Source organism: Crassostrea angulata, chromosome 3 (genome assembly GCF_025612915.1).
Source record: "Crassostrea angulata isolate pt1a10 chromosome 3, ASM2561291v2, whole genome shotgun sequence".
In the NCBI taxonomy this organism is placed as follows: domain Eukaryota; kingdom Metazoa; phylum Mollusca; class Bivalvia; order Ostreida; family Ostreidae; genus Magallana; species Magallana angulata.
In genome coordinates this window covers 50,030,770-50,049,253 of record NC_069113.1, presented here as the reverse complement: position 1 = coordinate 50,049,253, position 18,484 = coordinate 50,030,770, and the positions used below count along the sequence as shown (strand labels likewise).

General features: G+C 32.7%; 2 protein-coding genes across 2 annotated transcripts; both read left to right on the top strand.

Annotated features, from left to right (window-relative positions):
• Positions 1-1,809, top strand: LOC128178623 (uncharacterized). The gene has a single exon (XM_052845869.1). The coding sequence runs from the start codon at positions 994-996 to the stop codon at positions 1,402-1,404; it is 411 nt and encodes a 136-aa protein (XP_052701829.1). The 5' UTR covers positions 1-993; the 3' UTR covers positions 1,405-1,809.
• Positions 1,810-5,874: 4,065 nt separating this feature from the next.
• On the top strand, positions 5,875-18,466 carry LOC128175707 (U3 small nucleolar RNA-associated protein 25 homolog). The gene is made up of 21 exons (XM_052841532.1): positions 5,875-6,032; positions 7,580-7,640; positions 7,817-7,910; positions 8,372-8,611; positions 10,303-10,394; positions 10,544-10,645; positions 10,757-10,832; positions 10,921-10,973; positions 11,291-11,376; positions 11,674-11,739; positions 13,084-13,198; positions 13,460-13,538; positions 13,750-13,906; positions 14,082-14,178; positions 14,469-14,554; positions 14,676-14,758; positions 15,496-15,572; positions 15,916-15,987; positions 16,143-16,267; positions 17,471-17,569; positions 17,854-18,466. Exons 1-21 carry the CDS (start codon positions 5,902-5,904, stop codon positions 18,101-18,103), a joined length of 2,241 nt encoding a protein of 746 aa, XP_052697492.1. The 5' UTR covers positions 5,875-5,901; the 3' UTR covers positions 18,104-18,466.
• Positions 18,467-18,484: the final 18 nt, after the last annotated feature.

The window sequence follows — 18,484 nt, the reverse complement described above, 5'->3', positions numbered from 1 at the left end:
GATAAAATTATGATAAAAAATCACTTTCTTCAACAAATTTGTCCAAGCTGTGAATAAACGAACGACATAAGCTTCAATAAAGTCATAAAACCAAGTAATTGAAGATCATTATGGTAAAAAAAAATCACTTTGATATTTTTTAAAATATTAGTTTTAAAATCAATTACTGTAAAGATGTTGAACTGAACTCATCCAAGCTGTAAATAAATGATGTTAAACTGAACTCATCCAAGCTGTAAATATATGAAGTTAAACTGAACTCATCCAAGCTGTAAATAAATGATGTGAAACTGAACTCATCCAAGCTGTAAATAAATGATGTTGAACTGAACTCATCCAAGCTGTAAATAAATGATGTTAAACTGAACTCATCCAAGCTGTAAATAAATGATGTTAAACTGAACTCATCCAAGTTGTAAATAAATGAACACAAGCTGCAGAATTGTATAAATATAAGGAAAGAATCCAGACATCATCACTTTTAACTCACAATGTCAAATGCACAGATGAACGTTAAGTTCATCACCAACAGAAGAGGGGGACATAATCTCACATTCAATGGCTACATTTACCGGTTAAATCGAAGGACGGACAACAAGATCTTCTGGAGGTGCACTAAATCTGGATGTTCCGCCAGTATCTCAACAGAGAACGACATCCCCACAGGTTTTGGACGACAGCAACACACCCATGCAGCGGACAACACTGAAGTTGTCGCCAAACAAATTATGACAGCCATCTCCAGAAGATGTACAGATGAAGTTAGGCCCATCCCCTCCATTTTCAGCGAAGAACTCAACAAACTCCGAGACAACGAATGGGACGACACCAACAGAGAGCTCATTGAGAGGCTGCCGACTTTCAACACCGCCAGGTCATCACTCTACAGAGCCCGCAGGAAACAGACACCACCACTTCCAAAGACTACAGCAGACATCAGACTGGAGGGGAAATGGACAGAGACAGAGACGGGTCAACAATTCCTTCTTCTAGATGACATCTTCCAGAACAACAGGATACTTGCGTTTGCGACAACAGACTACCTTCAAGACCTTGCTGCCAGAACAGTGGGTGAATGGTGACAGACTTATTTGGAATCACTTCGGAACCAATGGACCACGGACCAATAACAACTTAGAAGCATGGCATGGGAAGCTGAAGAGGATGGCCCTACACGCGCACCCAAACATCTACACTGTCATCAAGATATTCAAGGACATCCAGAACAGCAAAGAAATTCTTCAAATCCAGAAACAAGCAGGAGGAACCATTCATCAACCGACAAAGAAGTATGCGACCATCAAGAGGAGACTGCAGACCCTGAAGGAGCGATACCAAGACGGGATCATCGACCTTATGACCTACGCAGATTCAGCATCGGAACTTCTTCATTTAGGACATTGACATAGTGACAGTGAAAGTGAAAGGACATTAAGGCAGACTCCGTGCCCAAATTACTTTGTAAATATTGTATATATACTGGTATGAATTATACTTTTAAAACTTTATGAATTGTTATTAATGTTTTAGACAACCATGTATTTATGAGTGTTTTAAAACAGTGCTATGTGTCCAAAAAAGGACAATTGTATATAAAATGGTATGCAATTTTAAAACATTTTTTTAATTTTTTTAAATTATATGTAGTGCAAATAAATAAAATAAATATATTAAAATTGAGTCAATGTTTTCTTTTTATTTATGCAACAATTTTAATTATAACGACATTCAAAAATGACAGACTGTTATATTATTTTTCATTCAAGGAATCACAGGTAAAGTCTACCTGTGCCCCTTTAGAAGGCCTCATAATTGTCCAGTATAATTGTATAATGATAATTGGGCAGTAGGCGTTCGGAGAATCAGCCATTTGTAAGGACTCAAAAAAATCATATTGTAATCAACTGCAAACAGAGTTAAACCAACATCTTCCACCAGAGAAAGATGAAATGTCACTGAATGAAATAGATTTTTACACTACAACAATCGTAAATGCTGTAATAAAAAGTACTACTCTAACTATCCCAACGTGTTCCTATAATCCTCATACCAAACCCTACTGGAACACTACAGTTAAGGAGGCGCATAAACGCGAAATGGAATCCAGAATAAAATGGGTCAAGGAAGGAAAACCTCGAGGAATGCAGCACCCATCTTATGCAGAGTATAAACGTAAAAAAAGACATTTTCGACAGACATCTCCGGATAGCTACCGACCTATCTCATTACTATCGACTTTATTTAAAGTTTTCGAAAAAATTATCCACACTAGGATTATGGACACTTTATCTAACGAAGAATTATTTCCTAACCCCCAGCAACAGGGCTTCCGTAAAGGCTTAAGTTCTATAACTGCAGCTTTCAACCTTCAAGAAACAATACATCATTACATCGAAAATGGATCTCATGTATATACCTGCTTTTTAGACAGTCGGAAAGCATTCGACACAGTTTGGAGAAAAGGTTTACTGTACAAACTCAATAATATAGGAATAAAAGGAAAGCTATGGATGCTAATAGACGACTGTCACATCAATACTAAAAGTGCAGTGATTGTAAATTATCAACAGTCAAAATGGTTTCCTGTAGAACAAGGAATTCGTCAAGGAGGCGTCTTATCGGGTTTTCTATATACAGTTTTCATAAATGACTTACTTAACGAGCTGGAAGTCATAAATAAGAACTTCGGAATCAATAGAATCAAATCATCAACCCCAGCCCTTGCAGAAGATATTGCTTGTCTATCTTCAAACCCATACTCACTTCAAACCATGCTTAATACAGCGTACTACTTTTCTTGCAAATGGAGATTCTCTTTCAACGCTGGAAAATCATGCATAATAGTGTTTGGAAAAAATCCCAAAACTAACTTCACGCACCAATGGTTAATTGGAAACGAAATTACACCTATACAAAAAGATTATAACCATCTTGGCATAATCCAAAACTGCAATTTTAAATCTATTACTAGAACAAAAGAAGCATGCAACAAAGGCCGGCGCTCATATTACGCAATAAAAAATTTGTCGTCTGGAAACTCTAACCCAGTAACTCTTGTGAATCTTTACAAAAAAGTAGTATTACCCTTTACACTTTATGGCTGTGAAATTTGGAATGAACTTAAACTACAGGATTATCAATTATTAAATAAATTTCAACACTTTATTGTCAAAGACATTCAAGGCCTGAAAACATCAACACGATCGGATATGTGTGAAAGTCTAGTAGGTCTAAGACCCATCACATCAGAAATTGATAAAAAGAAATTACTGTTTTTTGAAAAACTGTGTAATTTTTCCCATGACATATTAGTAAAAAAAATATTCCTCTTCAGACTGTTTACATATTTGAACGACAAGCAAGATAAATCGTTTGGATATGTTAAAGATATATTCTCAATTCTTCACAAATATTCTTTAGAACAATATCTTACTTCTTATTTGGAAACAGGTATCTTCCCGAGCAAAACTGAATGGAAAAAAATGATAAAGTCGGAAATCTTCCGTTACGAAAGTCACCAATGGACTAATCGAACAATTCATGATTCGGACTTTACAAGATTTATTATACTCCATAATGGAACGGGCTTACCAAGAATCTGGAAATTTGCGTGGTCGGCACAACAAAGTAATATAATCAAAGTTATAACAAAACTCTGGACTATTACCCCTACAAGAAATATAAGCACCTGTCAACTATGCAACACTCAATACACAGACATTTTTAAGCATGTTGCTTGTAGTTGCGCGTACTTCTCCACAAACAGGGACATTTTCTGGAGTGATATAATTAACTTCGATCTGGGCATTTGTGCTGAACTTTGCGCTCTTGACGAGGAGGAACTGTACTCATATCTATTGGGTAAAATCCAAGCCACCCCATTATCGGAACAAAATGAAAAAGAACTCATACTTTTATGTGGAAACTATCTTATTAAGGTATTTGCATTATATAAAAGAGCTGTCAATGATACACAGTAGTCCTGTACATATATATATATTTTTATTACTATCGTTGTATTTTTTTTTTCTGTAACCACCTCATTGAATTTATTTAGCACGATATATTTCACCTTTCAATTATAATATTCACATTTTCACACTTGTTAAAACATGTATATATATATATATATATATATATATATATATATATATATATATATATATATTTTGTATCTCTTTATAAATATTTTATAATTTTTGTATAATATGCATGTTTGATTTTGTTCAATTACATACATTCCATGTACTCTCTGAAAAGAGGAATAAAATATTGAATGAATGAATGAATGAATGATAATCAATATGTAACAGTCTCATATTTTATGATTTACATGTACATGTATATTACATATACATCATTTCATTTTGATATTTTCATCATTTTTTGAATGCATATAATTATATTGAATTCTATACTTATTTAATTGATCTTAGAATACATTAGTGTGCATTCATTTTCATGACAACTTAATTTGTAGAAAGGTCCAGAGTTGCCTTTAAGGCAGTAATTATATTTTGGTCAAAGTAAGTTGTGTCATTTAATTTCATTGGTGTTTTAGTTTGTTTCTTGTTTGTTTATTGGTTGGTCGATTTCCCTCCACAAGTTCTTTGGGTTTTAGTTTAATCTTTGTCAAGAGTTTGAAGAGACCTCGAGCATACTGTAATAAAAGTGTACAGACGTTTTTGACAAATTACATCTCTTCTTGGTAAGTTAATTCAATATCACTAATATTAATATCATTTATAATATTTCTACTAAATGTCAAATCAGTATTTAATCATATTTACAATTCTGTTGAACTTTCTCTGATTGAATTAATAGTGAGAGAGAGACTTTTGAAGTAATAAGTTAAGGTTTAAATAGTTATAACCGAAGTCTTATGCCCATTCATATGCCTATAATATCATATTAATGTAATTATATTAACTTAAATGTAAACGCATGTAAATTGATATGAAGGAGATATACTATGTAAAGTGTGGTTTACTTATATGAGTTATCTCCCTTTATAAAGTTGAATTACTTCAATATATCGATTCATTAATACTTGAAGTTTATGTGTTTTATGCCGTATATTCATATTTACGGGGTCAAATCTTTTTAATCTGGTGATATAACTGGTGACAATATATTATATATTATATTATATATATATATATTATATATATATAATATAATATAATATAATATAATATAATATAATATAATATAATATAATATAATATAATATATATAATATGTAATATATATTATATTATATTATATATTATATAACTGGTGACAATAAAAGCCCGTTAATCGAACCCTAACAGGAGTGTTGATTTCTTCTTTACATCAACGGATAAACCTGTTACAATTGTAAAAGATTATTAGTTACTAAATATGTAAAGATTTGTTATCAATTACATGTATCTATCTGTTACACATCTTCGCTAGCCAAAAGGTTTTCGGTCCCCTCTGTTACCAGAGTGGACCAAAAACCCTTGGCTAGCGAAGATGTATGTTACAATGAATTATCAAATTTGTTAAAACAATTAATGATTCAAGTTATTGTAACATATTATATGTAGTGTAACATGATTGTTATCTTTTCAAAATTACCGTTTATTTCAAATTATTATTTTACCCATCTGCTCTATCAGATTTTAAATAATTTGTTAAAATGAATTGATAACAATATAGGTATAATTGGTATACATTCGTAACTATATCGAATTTAATATTAATCATTGGAAATCGTTGGAATTCTCACGGTCGGTCTCGCTTCTCTTAGAAGCGAGACCGACCGTGGGTTTCCGACGATGTTAAAAAGCGTACATGGTGTAAAAAACCGAAAAAGGGTTTTCTATAACAATCTCATCGGGATCGACATTTGTTTAATATACACTCTACCAAGTAATGGCTCCCAGAAAGCATGGAACGCGAGGAAATCTAAAGCGAAAGTCCAAATCCATTAAACACCCACAATTATCAAAAAGAGAAAAGAAAGAAATTAAAGAATTTGGTGAACTTGATCCTCTTAGTAGTGGGTAAGTTTAATTAAAAAATAAAAGTAATCGGAAACGAAAGTGCCTGTGTGATATGAAACTTAAGGTAAAGATGTAGTAAATGATTTCAGAGTGTCTTTTTGGTGCTAGAACCATTATGATGTCATAATTGATTTGAAGAATCTTTTTCCCGTACTTTACGGCTTTAAAGGAATTATGTAGAAAATTGAACAATCTCTTGACATTTTATGTTAAATCATGGGAAAAGTAATCCCGGTGCCTATATTCAATTTGACATCATTTTAAAGAGGAGGCCAAGAGCTTCTTTAATTCCATTTTTGGAGAGGCTAGGCATTCTAGATATATTTCATTTGTCCAAAATGGACAAAACTCCGGAATTTCCTCCTCATTTCCTTCATATTTTATCAAAAATGACAGTTTAAAACATGATTTTTCATTGTGTTCACCAAACATTATAGCACCGGTACACCCTGTCAAACAAAGCTATTGTTATGAAGCATCATCGAAAGAATTTATATCTTAAATCTTATGAACCTGTAGGCACCTTTCATTTACTAGATCTTGACCTTAAGTTAAAGAACGTCCTTTTTTAAGAATACCTCAATTCAAGACCCATGAAATTGAGGAAGGAAATAATCCAAAACATATGCCTCATTGTCAACTCGCCCCACAGAGCCGATTTTATTTTTGTTCAACCCAAGCGTGTCAAATCGCCTCCGCCGTTTGGAGATTTACTCCCATTGGATTGTGGCTAGTGAACATGGTGAAACCTAAGTATTCATGGTATGGTATCCCTATTGTAACAGAGACAAATATTACCTCTACTGTGGTTTGAACCCGGGTCCCCTGGCATGCAAATCCAGCACTCTACCGATCAAGCTTAAGTTTTAACTCCTATTGGGTTGTGGGTAGTGAAACATAAGTATACATGGTACCCCTATTGTAACAGAAAAAAATACTACGCCTGCTGTGGTTTAAACTTTGAACCTGGGCATGCAAAATATACAGAATTTCAAGCAAGGTTGAGGTTTAAATTAGGAAGGGTAAGTATTATATTAGTCTGGTTTCGTTTGTAACTGGGTTGCAGAATTGCTGCACTGGGAAACTGTACTGTATTCTTGCCGATATATGAAGAAGATTGGAAAACTGAAAATCCTTGAAAAATATTTGATTTTACAGTGTCAGTGATGGCATATTCTTAACTAATTGCATCTATGTACAATATATATATCTGGGTAGTGGGTATATAGGCAAAATTTGGTGCTTGAAATATTTTTTGACAGGTTGCTTGGTAGGCATCCTTAGTTTTGAACTGTTATCTAGTGGACAGAGCAATTTACATATAATTATATTGTTATTTTTACTGGTACTTATTAGTAGAAATCACTGCAATCTTGTCCCTTTCTGTGTAAATTTTTAGGGGAAATTTGCAGTTAAAAAATTAATCAAAGTACTGTTCCAATCAAAAACAAATTATTGTAGGATTTAAGCACCAGCAATCATTGAGAAATTCAACTGTATTGTTTATATTTCTAAGAATTCATGCAATACAATTTTTTTTTATCCAGAGTAAACCCAAAGACTCGATATACAAAAGTAGCAGACCATATTGAAAATGAAAAAGTGCTGGTAAGATTGATTTCAATGCTCTCAATTGTGAATCAGAATCAATTACTCGCTACTTTATAATGATCAGTATAGCAGCAACATATGTATCATTCTTCAATAAAGATACTATCAAAATTATTGAGTATGTACATGTACACATGTAATTAATGATGTTTTTTTTTTTTTAAAATTCCCAGGAATCAGAATCATCTGATTCTTCAGAGGAGGAAGTGGATGCTTATCAGCAGCTGGTGGCGTCTGTGAATGGGAACCAGCACAACAATATAATAGGTCAGGGTTAAATCATATTGGTCTTTTTGTGGTTGTTTACTACATGTATATATTATAGTATTATGTTTAAAATTGGATAAGGAGCCAAAGTTACGTAAGTCAAGATACTGTGGAATCCTTATTTACGCAATTACTTAATTCATATTCAATTCAACCGTTCTGCATCAAATCGCAATAATATACAATTGAAAATACCAAATTTTCATCACAATTTCATTTAGTTTACATCTACCCTAAAATTAAAAGTGAGATTATAAAATCTGCAAGATGTGCCCGATATTAATTCCTCGCATTTATTTAGTAATCAACAGTAGTACACATAATGGACTAAAATTACATATCTGGTATGAAGTAGATGCACTATGAGGGTGTACATACATATAAAATATCCAAGTACTTGCCATTATAAGTTAACAGAAAAAAAGAATAATTTTATAATACGAATCATTCTAATGTTACAGAATCCGATGAAGAATCAGAGGAAGATGAGAAAACCAATGGAACACAAGACATGACAGCAAGTGAGGGCGAGGAGGATGAAATGAAAGATGAGGAAGAAGTAGTCACATCTGGTAAAGCAGATGATGAAGGAAGTGAGGAAGGTGATGATATTGATGAAGAGGATGAAAGTGATGAGGAAGAGGAAGAAGAAATTTTAGAGAAAGAAGATGTTAAAGAAGATTACTTCATTAAAGAGTGTGGTATGTTGGTTTTATTTGGGTTGTTTGTAGCGGAAAAAAGGAAGTTTATATTTTTTAGCTCACCTGAGCCAAAGGCTCAAGTGAGCTTTTCTGATCACAATTTGTCCGTTGTCTGTCGTTGTCGTTGTCGTCGTCGTTGTCGTCCTTAACTTTTCACATTTTCATCTCAAGAACCACTGGGCAGATTTCAACCAAATTTGGCACAAAGCACCACTAGGTGAAGGGGATTCAAGTTTGTTCAAATGAAGGGCCACGCCCTCTTTAAAGGGGAGATAATTGAGAATTATTGAAAATTTGTTGGTATTTTTCAAAAATCTTCTTCTCAAAAACTATTTGGCCTGAATAGCTAAAACTTGTGTGGAGGCATCCTCAGGTAGTGTAGATTCAAGTTTCTTCAAATCATGGTCCCCGGGGGTAGGGAGGGGCGACAAGAGGGGGATCAAATTTTACATAGGAATATATAGAGAAAATCTTTAAAATCTTCTTCTCAAAAACTATTGGGCCAGGAAAGCTCAAATTAAAATGGAAGCATCCACAGGTAGTGTAGATTCAAGTTTGTTCAAATCATGGTCCCTGGGGGTAGGGTGGGGCCACAATGGGGGGATAAAGTTTTACATAGGAATATATAGAGAAAATCTTTAAAAATCTTCTTCTCAAAAACTATTGGGCCACAAAAGCTCAAATTAAAATAGGAGCATCCACAGGTAATGTAGATTCAAGTTCGTTCAAATCATGGTCCCCGGGGGTAGGGTGGGGCCACAATAGGGGGATGAATTTTTACATAGGAATATATGGAGAAAATCTTTAAAAATCTTCTTCTTAAAAACAATTAGGCCAGAAAAGATCAAATTAAAATGGAAGCATCCTCAGGTAGTGTAGATTCAAGTTTGTTCAAATCATAGTCCCTGGGGGTAGGGCGGGGCCACAATGGGGGGATCAATTTTTACATAGGAATATATATTAAAAATCTCCTTATCAAAAACTATTAGGCCAGAAAGCTCAAATTTGAATGGAAGCATCCTCAGGTAGTGTAGATTCAAGTTTGTTCAAATCATGATCCCTGGGGGTAGGGTGGGGCCACAATTGGGGGATCAAGTTTTACATAGGAATATATAGAGAAAATCTTTAAAAATCTTCTTTTTAAAGACCATTTGGCCAGAAAAGCTTAAACTTGTGTAGAGGCATCCTCGGGTAGTGTAAATTCAAAATCACAGTCCCTAGTGGTAGGGCGGGGCCGTGATGGCGGTTTGAATTTTTACATATATAGAGAAAATCTTTGAAAATATTCTTTAAAAAAGTTTTTCGGTCCAAAACTCAGTACTTAGTGTGAAAGCACAGGTTATGCAGATATAAGTTTGATGAAACCATGATACCCTAGAGAAAAGTGGGGCAACAAAATGGGGGGGGGGGGTATATAGGAAAAGAGAAAAATCATTTTACAGGTACAACAACAAAAGGGGCTTGGTATTTACCAAAAGAAAGAGGTGGATAAAAATTGGCAGATTTTCAATTTTTTTTAGCAAGATCTACTGTACTTAGTTGTCAAGATATTTTGATACTGTAATGCTATTTTGATCAGAATTAAGGCAATTGTTGCTCAGGTGAGCGATGTGGCCCCTGGGCCTCTTGTTTAACATGTATTTGCCTGATGGGGTTTTTTAAAATGTATTCCATGTGATATTCTTTTGTAGATCCCTTTGTTGTACATTTTGAGACAGAACTCTCGGAGGACTTTGTGGAAGGTCTAGGTAAAAAAGAAAAATGGAAACGAGAAGAAATCAAGGTATCTGTCTCTTGATAGTCCAGACCATGAATTGCATTTGTCATGAGAATGAGTTTTGCGAGAACAATTATGCTACTGAACTAATTTTTGGTTTGTTTACAAGATTATGTTGGTGTGAATATTTGAATAAAATTTAATTTGTGTTGTAGGTAAAGCATGTTGGCCATGGAGTGTTAACTTGCCCAAAGGAAAAATGTCATCTAGAAAATGTTAGAGATGTTGAGGAAGAAGATGATCTGAAAAATCTATATGTAAGCAAAAATGAAGCTTAGTCAAATTGTTCTGAGAATAATAAATTAATTAACCTGCTTTAATAAGTTTCTTGATCTTTTTTAAAAGGTCATCACTTTGTTCTTTTATAGGTAAAACATAAGCTTGCTGAAGGTGTAGAAAATGCGAATCGAAAACTGTGCAAAGTTCAAAATTTGAAGAGAGGAGGTATGTATTTTCCAAAACTAAAATAATGAGTAGAAAGCCTTTGTCACATTACGATATGATTGTAACTGAATAACTGACTTTTTTTTAGCTTCCTTAACCCCGTTCCAAGCCTCACTTTTTAGAGTCCTCAATAAGTATCAGGTACGTGGAAATAAAATAGGTCAAGGACTTCCATAATGAGATTACTGTAGATTACTAATTCAATGAGAGGAATTGATATCTGCATAAAATCACTAGAAACACACCTCATGGATTTAAAAATCTCACTTTTATTTTTCGGACAGATGTAAACTAAATGAAATTATATTTTTGTGATCTGATGCAAAATGGTGGAATTGCGAAGTATGTACTCGCGTAAAATAAAGCATCAACAGTAGTTCACATTGTGAAATTGTTTGTGTTATTTGAAATCATGTGTTACAAATATTGATGTTGCTTCTGTTTTTGAATTATTGTAGGATGTGTACTATCCAGAGAGAAGTCATTTAAATGGAGAAGAAATTCGGCTTGTCTACTGTCTGCATGCATTGAATCATGTTCTAAAGTGAGTGAAATAGAAAGGTTTCAATGGCTAAATAAGTCACGGTGCAAATTTTAAATTTTTTTTACATGTTTATGTTATTTGTTTCAAATGTTTCTAAATGAAATTGCCATACTATTTAATCATTCAAGGTAATATTTGCAATATGGCTTTGTTGGCAGATAAATGAATTTTTAAGTATCAAAACATTTTTCAAATGGTGATTTTATAAAACCATTCAACACCACACATATTCCCACTGCCAGAATAATTTGGTATAAGCATAAGGTACACCTTAATGTTCTTCTAAATGATTTTCAGGACCAGAAGTCGAGTCATCACTCACAACACCAAGATGAAGCTGAAGCAACAGAATGCAGACACAGAGTAAGAACTTTTGTAACTTCTCTCTTTTATGAAAGTTCTTTTTCTGATAAGGAGTCAATGAACCCTGGGATTTTTTAAATGGATGAAAGCACATTAGTGCATTTTAATTTTTCAACAGTTATGATATTTAAGTATATTAAATACAGTTCATAAATTCTTATAGAAGTAAAACATGTAAAAGCTCTAAAAACACCAGAAAACTTGTGGATTGTATATCTTTATTAGAGACACTCTAACAGACATTGCAAATGCAGATTATAAAAATATTGTTTTAATATTAAATTATTATTGACTCTCTTTTTTAAATTTAAAAGAAAGTATACATCAACATGGAGATGTCCCATTCCTCCTAAAATGTTGTCAATGCACATATTTTCAACTTTATTTTTGGACCATGCAATGGTGTTTCAGTGATTGAAATGCGTTTTTTAAAAGGGGCATAGTGACGATTTTGGTAAAAAAATATATTTACGTTTTTAATACATGTATTTACAATGCTTCAGTAAGACATTTCTAATTGTCAAAGGAAATTTGAGTGTCATTCGTCATGTTATAAGCAAGATACAGAGCTCACAATTTTCTGTTATGCAATCAAAGCTTTTGTTTATGTTTTGGAGGTTGAAGTAAAAAAATACCAGTTTTAGACTTAAACTGAATGTGATAAGCTAAAAACTTTTCATGAATTCAATATTTATTTGTTTTATACGATATAAAATGGTTTGGGGCAGTTTACGCTTTATAAACCGCGAAACCGTTTATAAAAAAGCAATAACTGTTTCAAACCATTTTATATCGTATAAAACTAATAAATATTGAATTCATTGCTTATAATTTAATTTGTTTACTCTTCATTGTAGATAAAAATGATCATTTGACCTTTAAAATGACGAAGATTTGTACAAAATTCAAAAGTAACGTCAGGCATATTGATGCATTTTTGACGTTAGTCTTACTATGGCGTAGGCAACATTCATTATAGGATATTAAATAATTTTTTAACCAATTAGAAAGCGCGTTACAACCAGAATTAAATTATTTATATTTAAAACGAATTAGAAGACAGAAAAATCAGCTTGAAAAAGAACTTTTACTCATTTATTAAACCAATGTAAACAAAAATAGGATACAAGCCTTGTTTACATGAAAAAGAATTGTGAGCTCTGTTGCTTGATTATAACTCTATGACTGATACTTAATTTTTCTTTGATTATTAGAAATGCATTTCCAAAGCATTCTAAACAATAAAAATAAAAAAAATAAAATTTGATCAAAATCGTGACCATGCCTGTTTTAGTTTCAAGTAAAGAATTCTGAACTTTGATGTTAACTAATACTTTACTACAGGGAGTACAGAGACCAAGGCTTGACTCGACCCAAAGTTTTAATCGTTCTCCCATTCCGCGACTCCGCCCTTAAAGTTGTCAACATTATGATGCAGCTTCTGATGTCATCGGACCAGGTATATTCTTGTTGATTGATCTTTAAATGTTTAGCTTCATGTATCTGTCTAAGTGTCTTTAGACAACAGAAGAAATCCTTTCCATTTTGAATGGAATTGGTAGGTGTTTGTTCCTATTGGTCTCAAATGAGCAGTATTTTAAAGTTTGATATGCAGTTAAGACTTATTATTAGTGTGCAGATTTTTATTTACCTTTTTTTTACCTGATCAAAATTTAGAATAATATTACAACTCTTTAACTGTGTACTTTCAACATCTTAGAGCATGGTTAGCAACAAGAAGAGATTTCAAACTGAATACGGTGACGAAGATCCTCCAAACAGAGGTGTTAAAAAACCAGGTATGTACTTACCTGTGGAGAAAGGTCACACATACATACACATGTTCACATATCATGTACATTTATAACCAAACCTGTAAAAACAAATTGTTATACTTCCAGTCCTGTGCTCCGTGTACATGACTTTTTGTACTTACTTCAGGCAATCCATTGCCTTAATAAATATATCTTTTATTTTTATATGCTTTAAATTGAGTCTGTCTATTTGTAGAGGATTTTGAAGCCATATTTGCAGGAAACATAGATGACCATTTCAGAGTAGGTTTAGGTGTGGCCAAGAAAACTCTGAAGCTTTACACCAAATTTTATGCCTCGGACATTATTCTGACTTCACCCCTGGGACTAAGGACCATCATTGGGGTGGAGGGGTAAGTCGCTTCTTATACTAGTAATCCAGTTTAATGAAAGTTTTTCATAATTTACCTGTGTTATTCATTGATGAAACAGAACTGATGCAAATGCATGGCATTTTTTTTTTAGTTTTAAGCTTGTACCATTCAACAGTTCAAAAGTATTCTAATAGCATATATTTTTCAATTGCAGAGAGAAAGAGAGAGACTATGACTTTTTAAGTTCAATAGAACTTCTGATTTTTGACCAAGCAGACATCTTTTTGATGCAGAACTGGGAGCACATAACTGTGAGTTCTCAAGTTGCATTATATTCATAACAGCTTGTTTATTACATTGTACCTTCATCATTATATTCATTGCAGCATGTTAATTACATTGTACTATCACCAATATATTCATTACAGTGTGATTATTACATTGTATTATCACAATTTTCAAATAAGGTCACTAGCAGTAAAATTGGATAATCCTTGAACGTAACCCAATACTTTAGATTAATTTGACAAACGTATGTGTATGTGTATGGTATGTGAGATGACATGTTTAACACAGAGTGTGACAATAACCTTGATTTCAGACACTGATGGCCCACCTTCACCTTCAGCCGCGGGAAGCCCACGGCACAGATTTCTCTCGGGTCAGAATGTGGACGCTGAATGGATGGTGAGGACAAAACCTTTATTCCATTATTTGTATAGGATGTCCATGGTTATAGTTATGTGAGAATATTTTGGTTGTTACAGGTCTATTACATGTAGCTAAGCTTGTTTTATTTCTCTTTTAGGTCCAAGTATTACAGACAAACTCTGATTTTCAGCTCCCTGGCTACTCCTGAACTAAACGCCCTTCATAACCGACACTGCTGCAGTATCCTTTACTGAAGACATTTGTATGCACTCTGTCTGTAATGGAGTTTACACATGATGAAGCTTTTTGTAGAAATTTTGAAAGCTTCAGAGATTAGGATCTATGAACATTCAAAACAGACCCACCTTATTTAAACTGTAGCCGCTGTTTGTTTTATTTATACAGCTTTATATTGTTTAAGTGTGTTTATATAGAGTACAATGAAACCTGCCTATTACAGTTCTGTAGTACACTGTCTATTCTGACTTAAATGTGGTTCACTACACATTGAAACATTTTCTCAAATCAGCAGAAAATTACTTGATTATGATTAATATCATAATGGATAAGAAGTATTTGAGTCAAATAGGCAAAAAATGTGCAATATTGGATGAAAAATTACATTGTTGAAAATTTAATTCAGTAAACATGAACAAAACATATGCTTTTCGGTTCAGAAGCCCAATACTTTAACCTCTTCGCTACGACGATATACAACTGAATTGAATGATATAAACAATTCAGCAAAACATTTAAATCGCCATCTTGTGATGTAGTGTCTTAAAAAGTATAAGTCTGGATGTAGTGAGGTACCTTTATATAAGTAACACATTTAAATCTCACATTCTGGTTTAGTTCTTTACTCCCTTCCGAAGTTTGGTGTTATATATGCATGTAGATTGTACATGTACATGGTAGGATAAAAATTCCGTCTCACTTATCCTGTTAAACTGAAGGAATCTCCTTGACTTTCTAAGATTATGCCGGAAAGGTTGCTGTCAACAGGAAGGACACTAGAGGAACGATTTGTCACATAGTCACTCAACTACCTCAGGTCAGTTCATCTACAGACACACATTGAAAACAATGTCTTTAGTCAGATCAATTTTCAACTGGTATTAATATCCAAGAAATTTATACATTGCAGTACACAAACGCATGACAAATTGTGAGAGTTTTCAAATGAAATGGATATATGCATGTTTACCATCTTACTAGTTTTCTTGAATTACGGAAATATTTATGAGCTTGAACTTATTATAAAGAGACAAATATGACTTGCAAGCATCTCTCAAAAGATTTAATTGTATTTTTCAGACATGTTAGAGAAATAAATGGATTTCCACCGTAATTGTTCTGGGGATGTTTAAAAAAAGCCATTTGGTTTCTTTTTGTAGGTCTTTCATAAGCTACCAGCTTCCTCTTATGCAGAACTTGCAGATGTCAGATTTGATTTCTTCCTTAAAAAGGTATAACACATTAAAGCATGGCAAGTGTCATAAGGGGCCATGTTTTGACTATGATATAGTAGATGTCCATGCCCTTTACCAAGTTCAAATAGCAGCAAGTGCATTTTCTTATGTTAATACAATTTTATTTGATAAGATTTACTTTAAAATTACAGATTCTACCAAATCATAAAGATCCTGTGATGTCACAAACACTTGTCTTCATATCTTCTTACTTTGATTATGTTCGAATTAGGAACTATTTTGTGAGGGAGGATTTAGAGTTTGCTCAGATAAATGAGTAAGTATATGATTGTTCTCTCTTCAACACTGAATTGAAGTTTTTCTTTGTTTCAGAGCTTAAGGATGACTTTTACTCAGAATGAAAAAAAATTCCACTGATGATAATGAAACCCCATCTATTGTATGTTATAGACCTTTGATTGTAGTGTTATTTTTCACTTTAAAAAAAGTAGGTCAATGACCTACTTTCTGAGTAAATGTCCATTGAATATTTTTGAAAAATCAAGAAAAATCCCATCAAATTTTACACTACAATTGAAATTTTCTTAATTGTAAATATATTTCAAATAATAAAGCACTTCAAAAAGTGTAATACATTTTATGAATGGCAGTGGCACTAAATAGGTACAAAACATTAAGATTTCAGCTACAATTTGAAAAAATATTCCAGTCCGAATTTCCTCTACCAGTTTTCAAATTCCTACCCATTTTTGATCTAAGTTTACAAAAAATTGAATGATGATAATACAGAAACATTTATAGCATTGAACTATTTATATTGACCTTATTCTGTTGGCATACAATTTATATGAGGTCAATGATCAAAATTTTGAGATATGGTGTCTTTTATCGTTTTTAAGCATTTTTTAATATTTTCGTAATTCGTGCCATACAATTATTTTAATGAATAAGTGAGATAAAACCAGCAGAAAATATGAAAAATTATATAGACTAAAATATAAAATCTTAACTTTCAATATTAGAGTACTGCCAAAAATGTTTTAGCGGAAAACAAAATCTACAAAATTTAGTCCGAATTTCCTCTGTTTGGCTAAAAGTCTATTTTTGTTTGAGCCTAATTACGTAATAAAGTAAAAATATCAAATGTTTTGTCAATAATAATTCATTTTATTAATACTTTTTTTGTTTAGAACAAATTTTACTCATTACATTGAACTTTATAACAATCCGAATTTGAGAACTCAAACCCTGAGTAAACAACACCCTTAATTGTCAGTTATTTGCTTGTAAAGTTTTATTTAGATAAAAAGTCAATGTAATTAAAAGTTGGTTTATAGTACAATCAAAATAGGATAACTTTTATTTATTTATCTTGTTAGTAAAGAAGATAAAGTTGTTACAAGTTGAAGGTTTACATTGCATTTTCTGAATTCTGCTGTGTAGAGACAGATAAGGTAAATCAGGAATGTGAAAGCGCTGATTTTAGATAGTTCATGTGGAGGTATTTGATTTATTCTAGGTATTCAAGTGACAAGACTATATCTAGATCTAGAGGGGAATTCTATCATGGAAGAGTTCACTTTTTGTTGTACACAGAGAGAATTCATTTCTACAGAAGGTAAATCAGGGTTACCATGTACTTCAACCTGCAATCAAAGCAATTTTTTTGGCAGGTTCTTTAGAATTATTTACGAGGCAAAAAATAAATTGACATGCTTTTTTTGCAAATTATAAAATTTCTTAAACATGTATTGCAAATTGCATGAATAATTTGGAAAAAAAAGATATTGATATTGTTGATTCTAGTGAAACACTTGTAAATTAAAGATTTATTTGTAAGTTACCATATCAAATTGTGTGTTTTAAATTGAAGATTTAATGAGGGGTTTTGTTTGGTTACAGATTCAAGCTGCGGGGAATACATCACATAGTGTTTTATGAACTGCCAAGGTATCCCCAATTTTACAGTGAGATCTGCAACATGCTACAGGACAATCGGAAACAGACCGACAAAGAAAACCTCACGTGTACTGTGATGTATTCAAGTTTTGATGCTCAGAGATTAGCGGACATTGTAGGCACTGACAGAGCAGCTCGCATGATAAGCTCTTCAAAGAAAGTTCACATGTTTGTCACAGGGGAAAACTCCTGATATTGGTGAATGGGAACTTCTTCTTGAAGTTGGTGGATGGAAAATTATTCAAAGTCAAAACTGATATTTATGTTACAAAGTAAGGTAGGAGTGTTTGTTTAAAGGCATTAGATTGACCCGTTTTGCTTTTTGAAAGCTTCTGGGTTGCTTAGAATTGCTATATCTTTGGGTTCTGAAGGTGGTTAAGTCAATGGTCAATTTTGATAACTTTATAGAACATCTGGTTTGTAATTTTGAGAATGATGACAAAAAATGTTTTAAAGCCAGATAATACAAATTTGAAAATAACTCCAACATTTCTGTAGAGCTAATTTTATGTTAATTTTTTTTAAAGTGAATTATGATTAAATTACTCATTAAATATTGGCTATCTTCTGTATT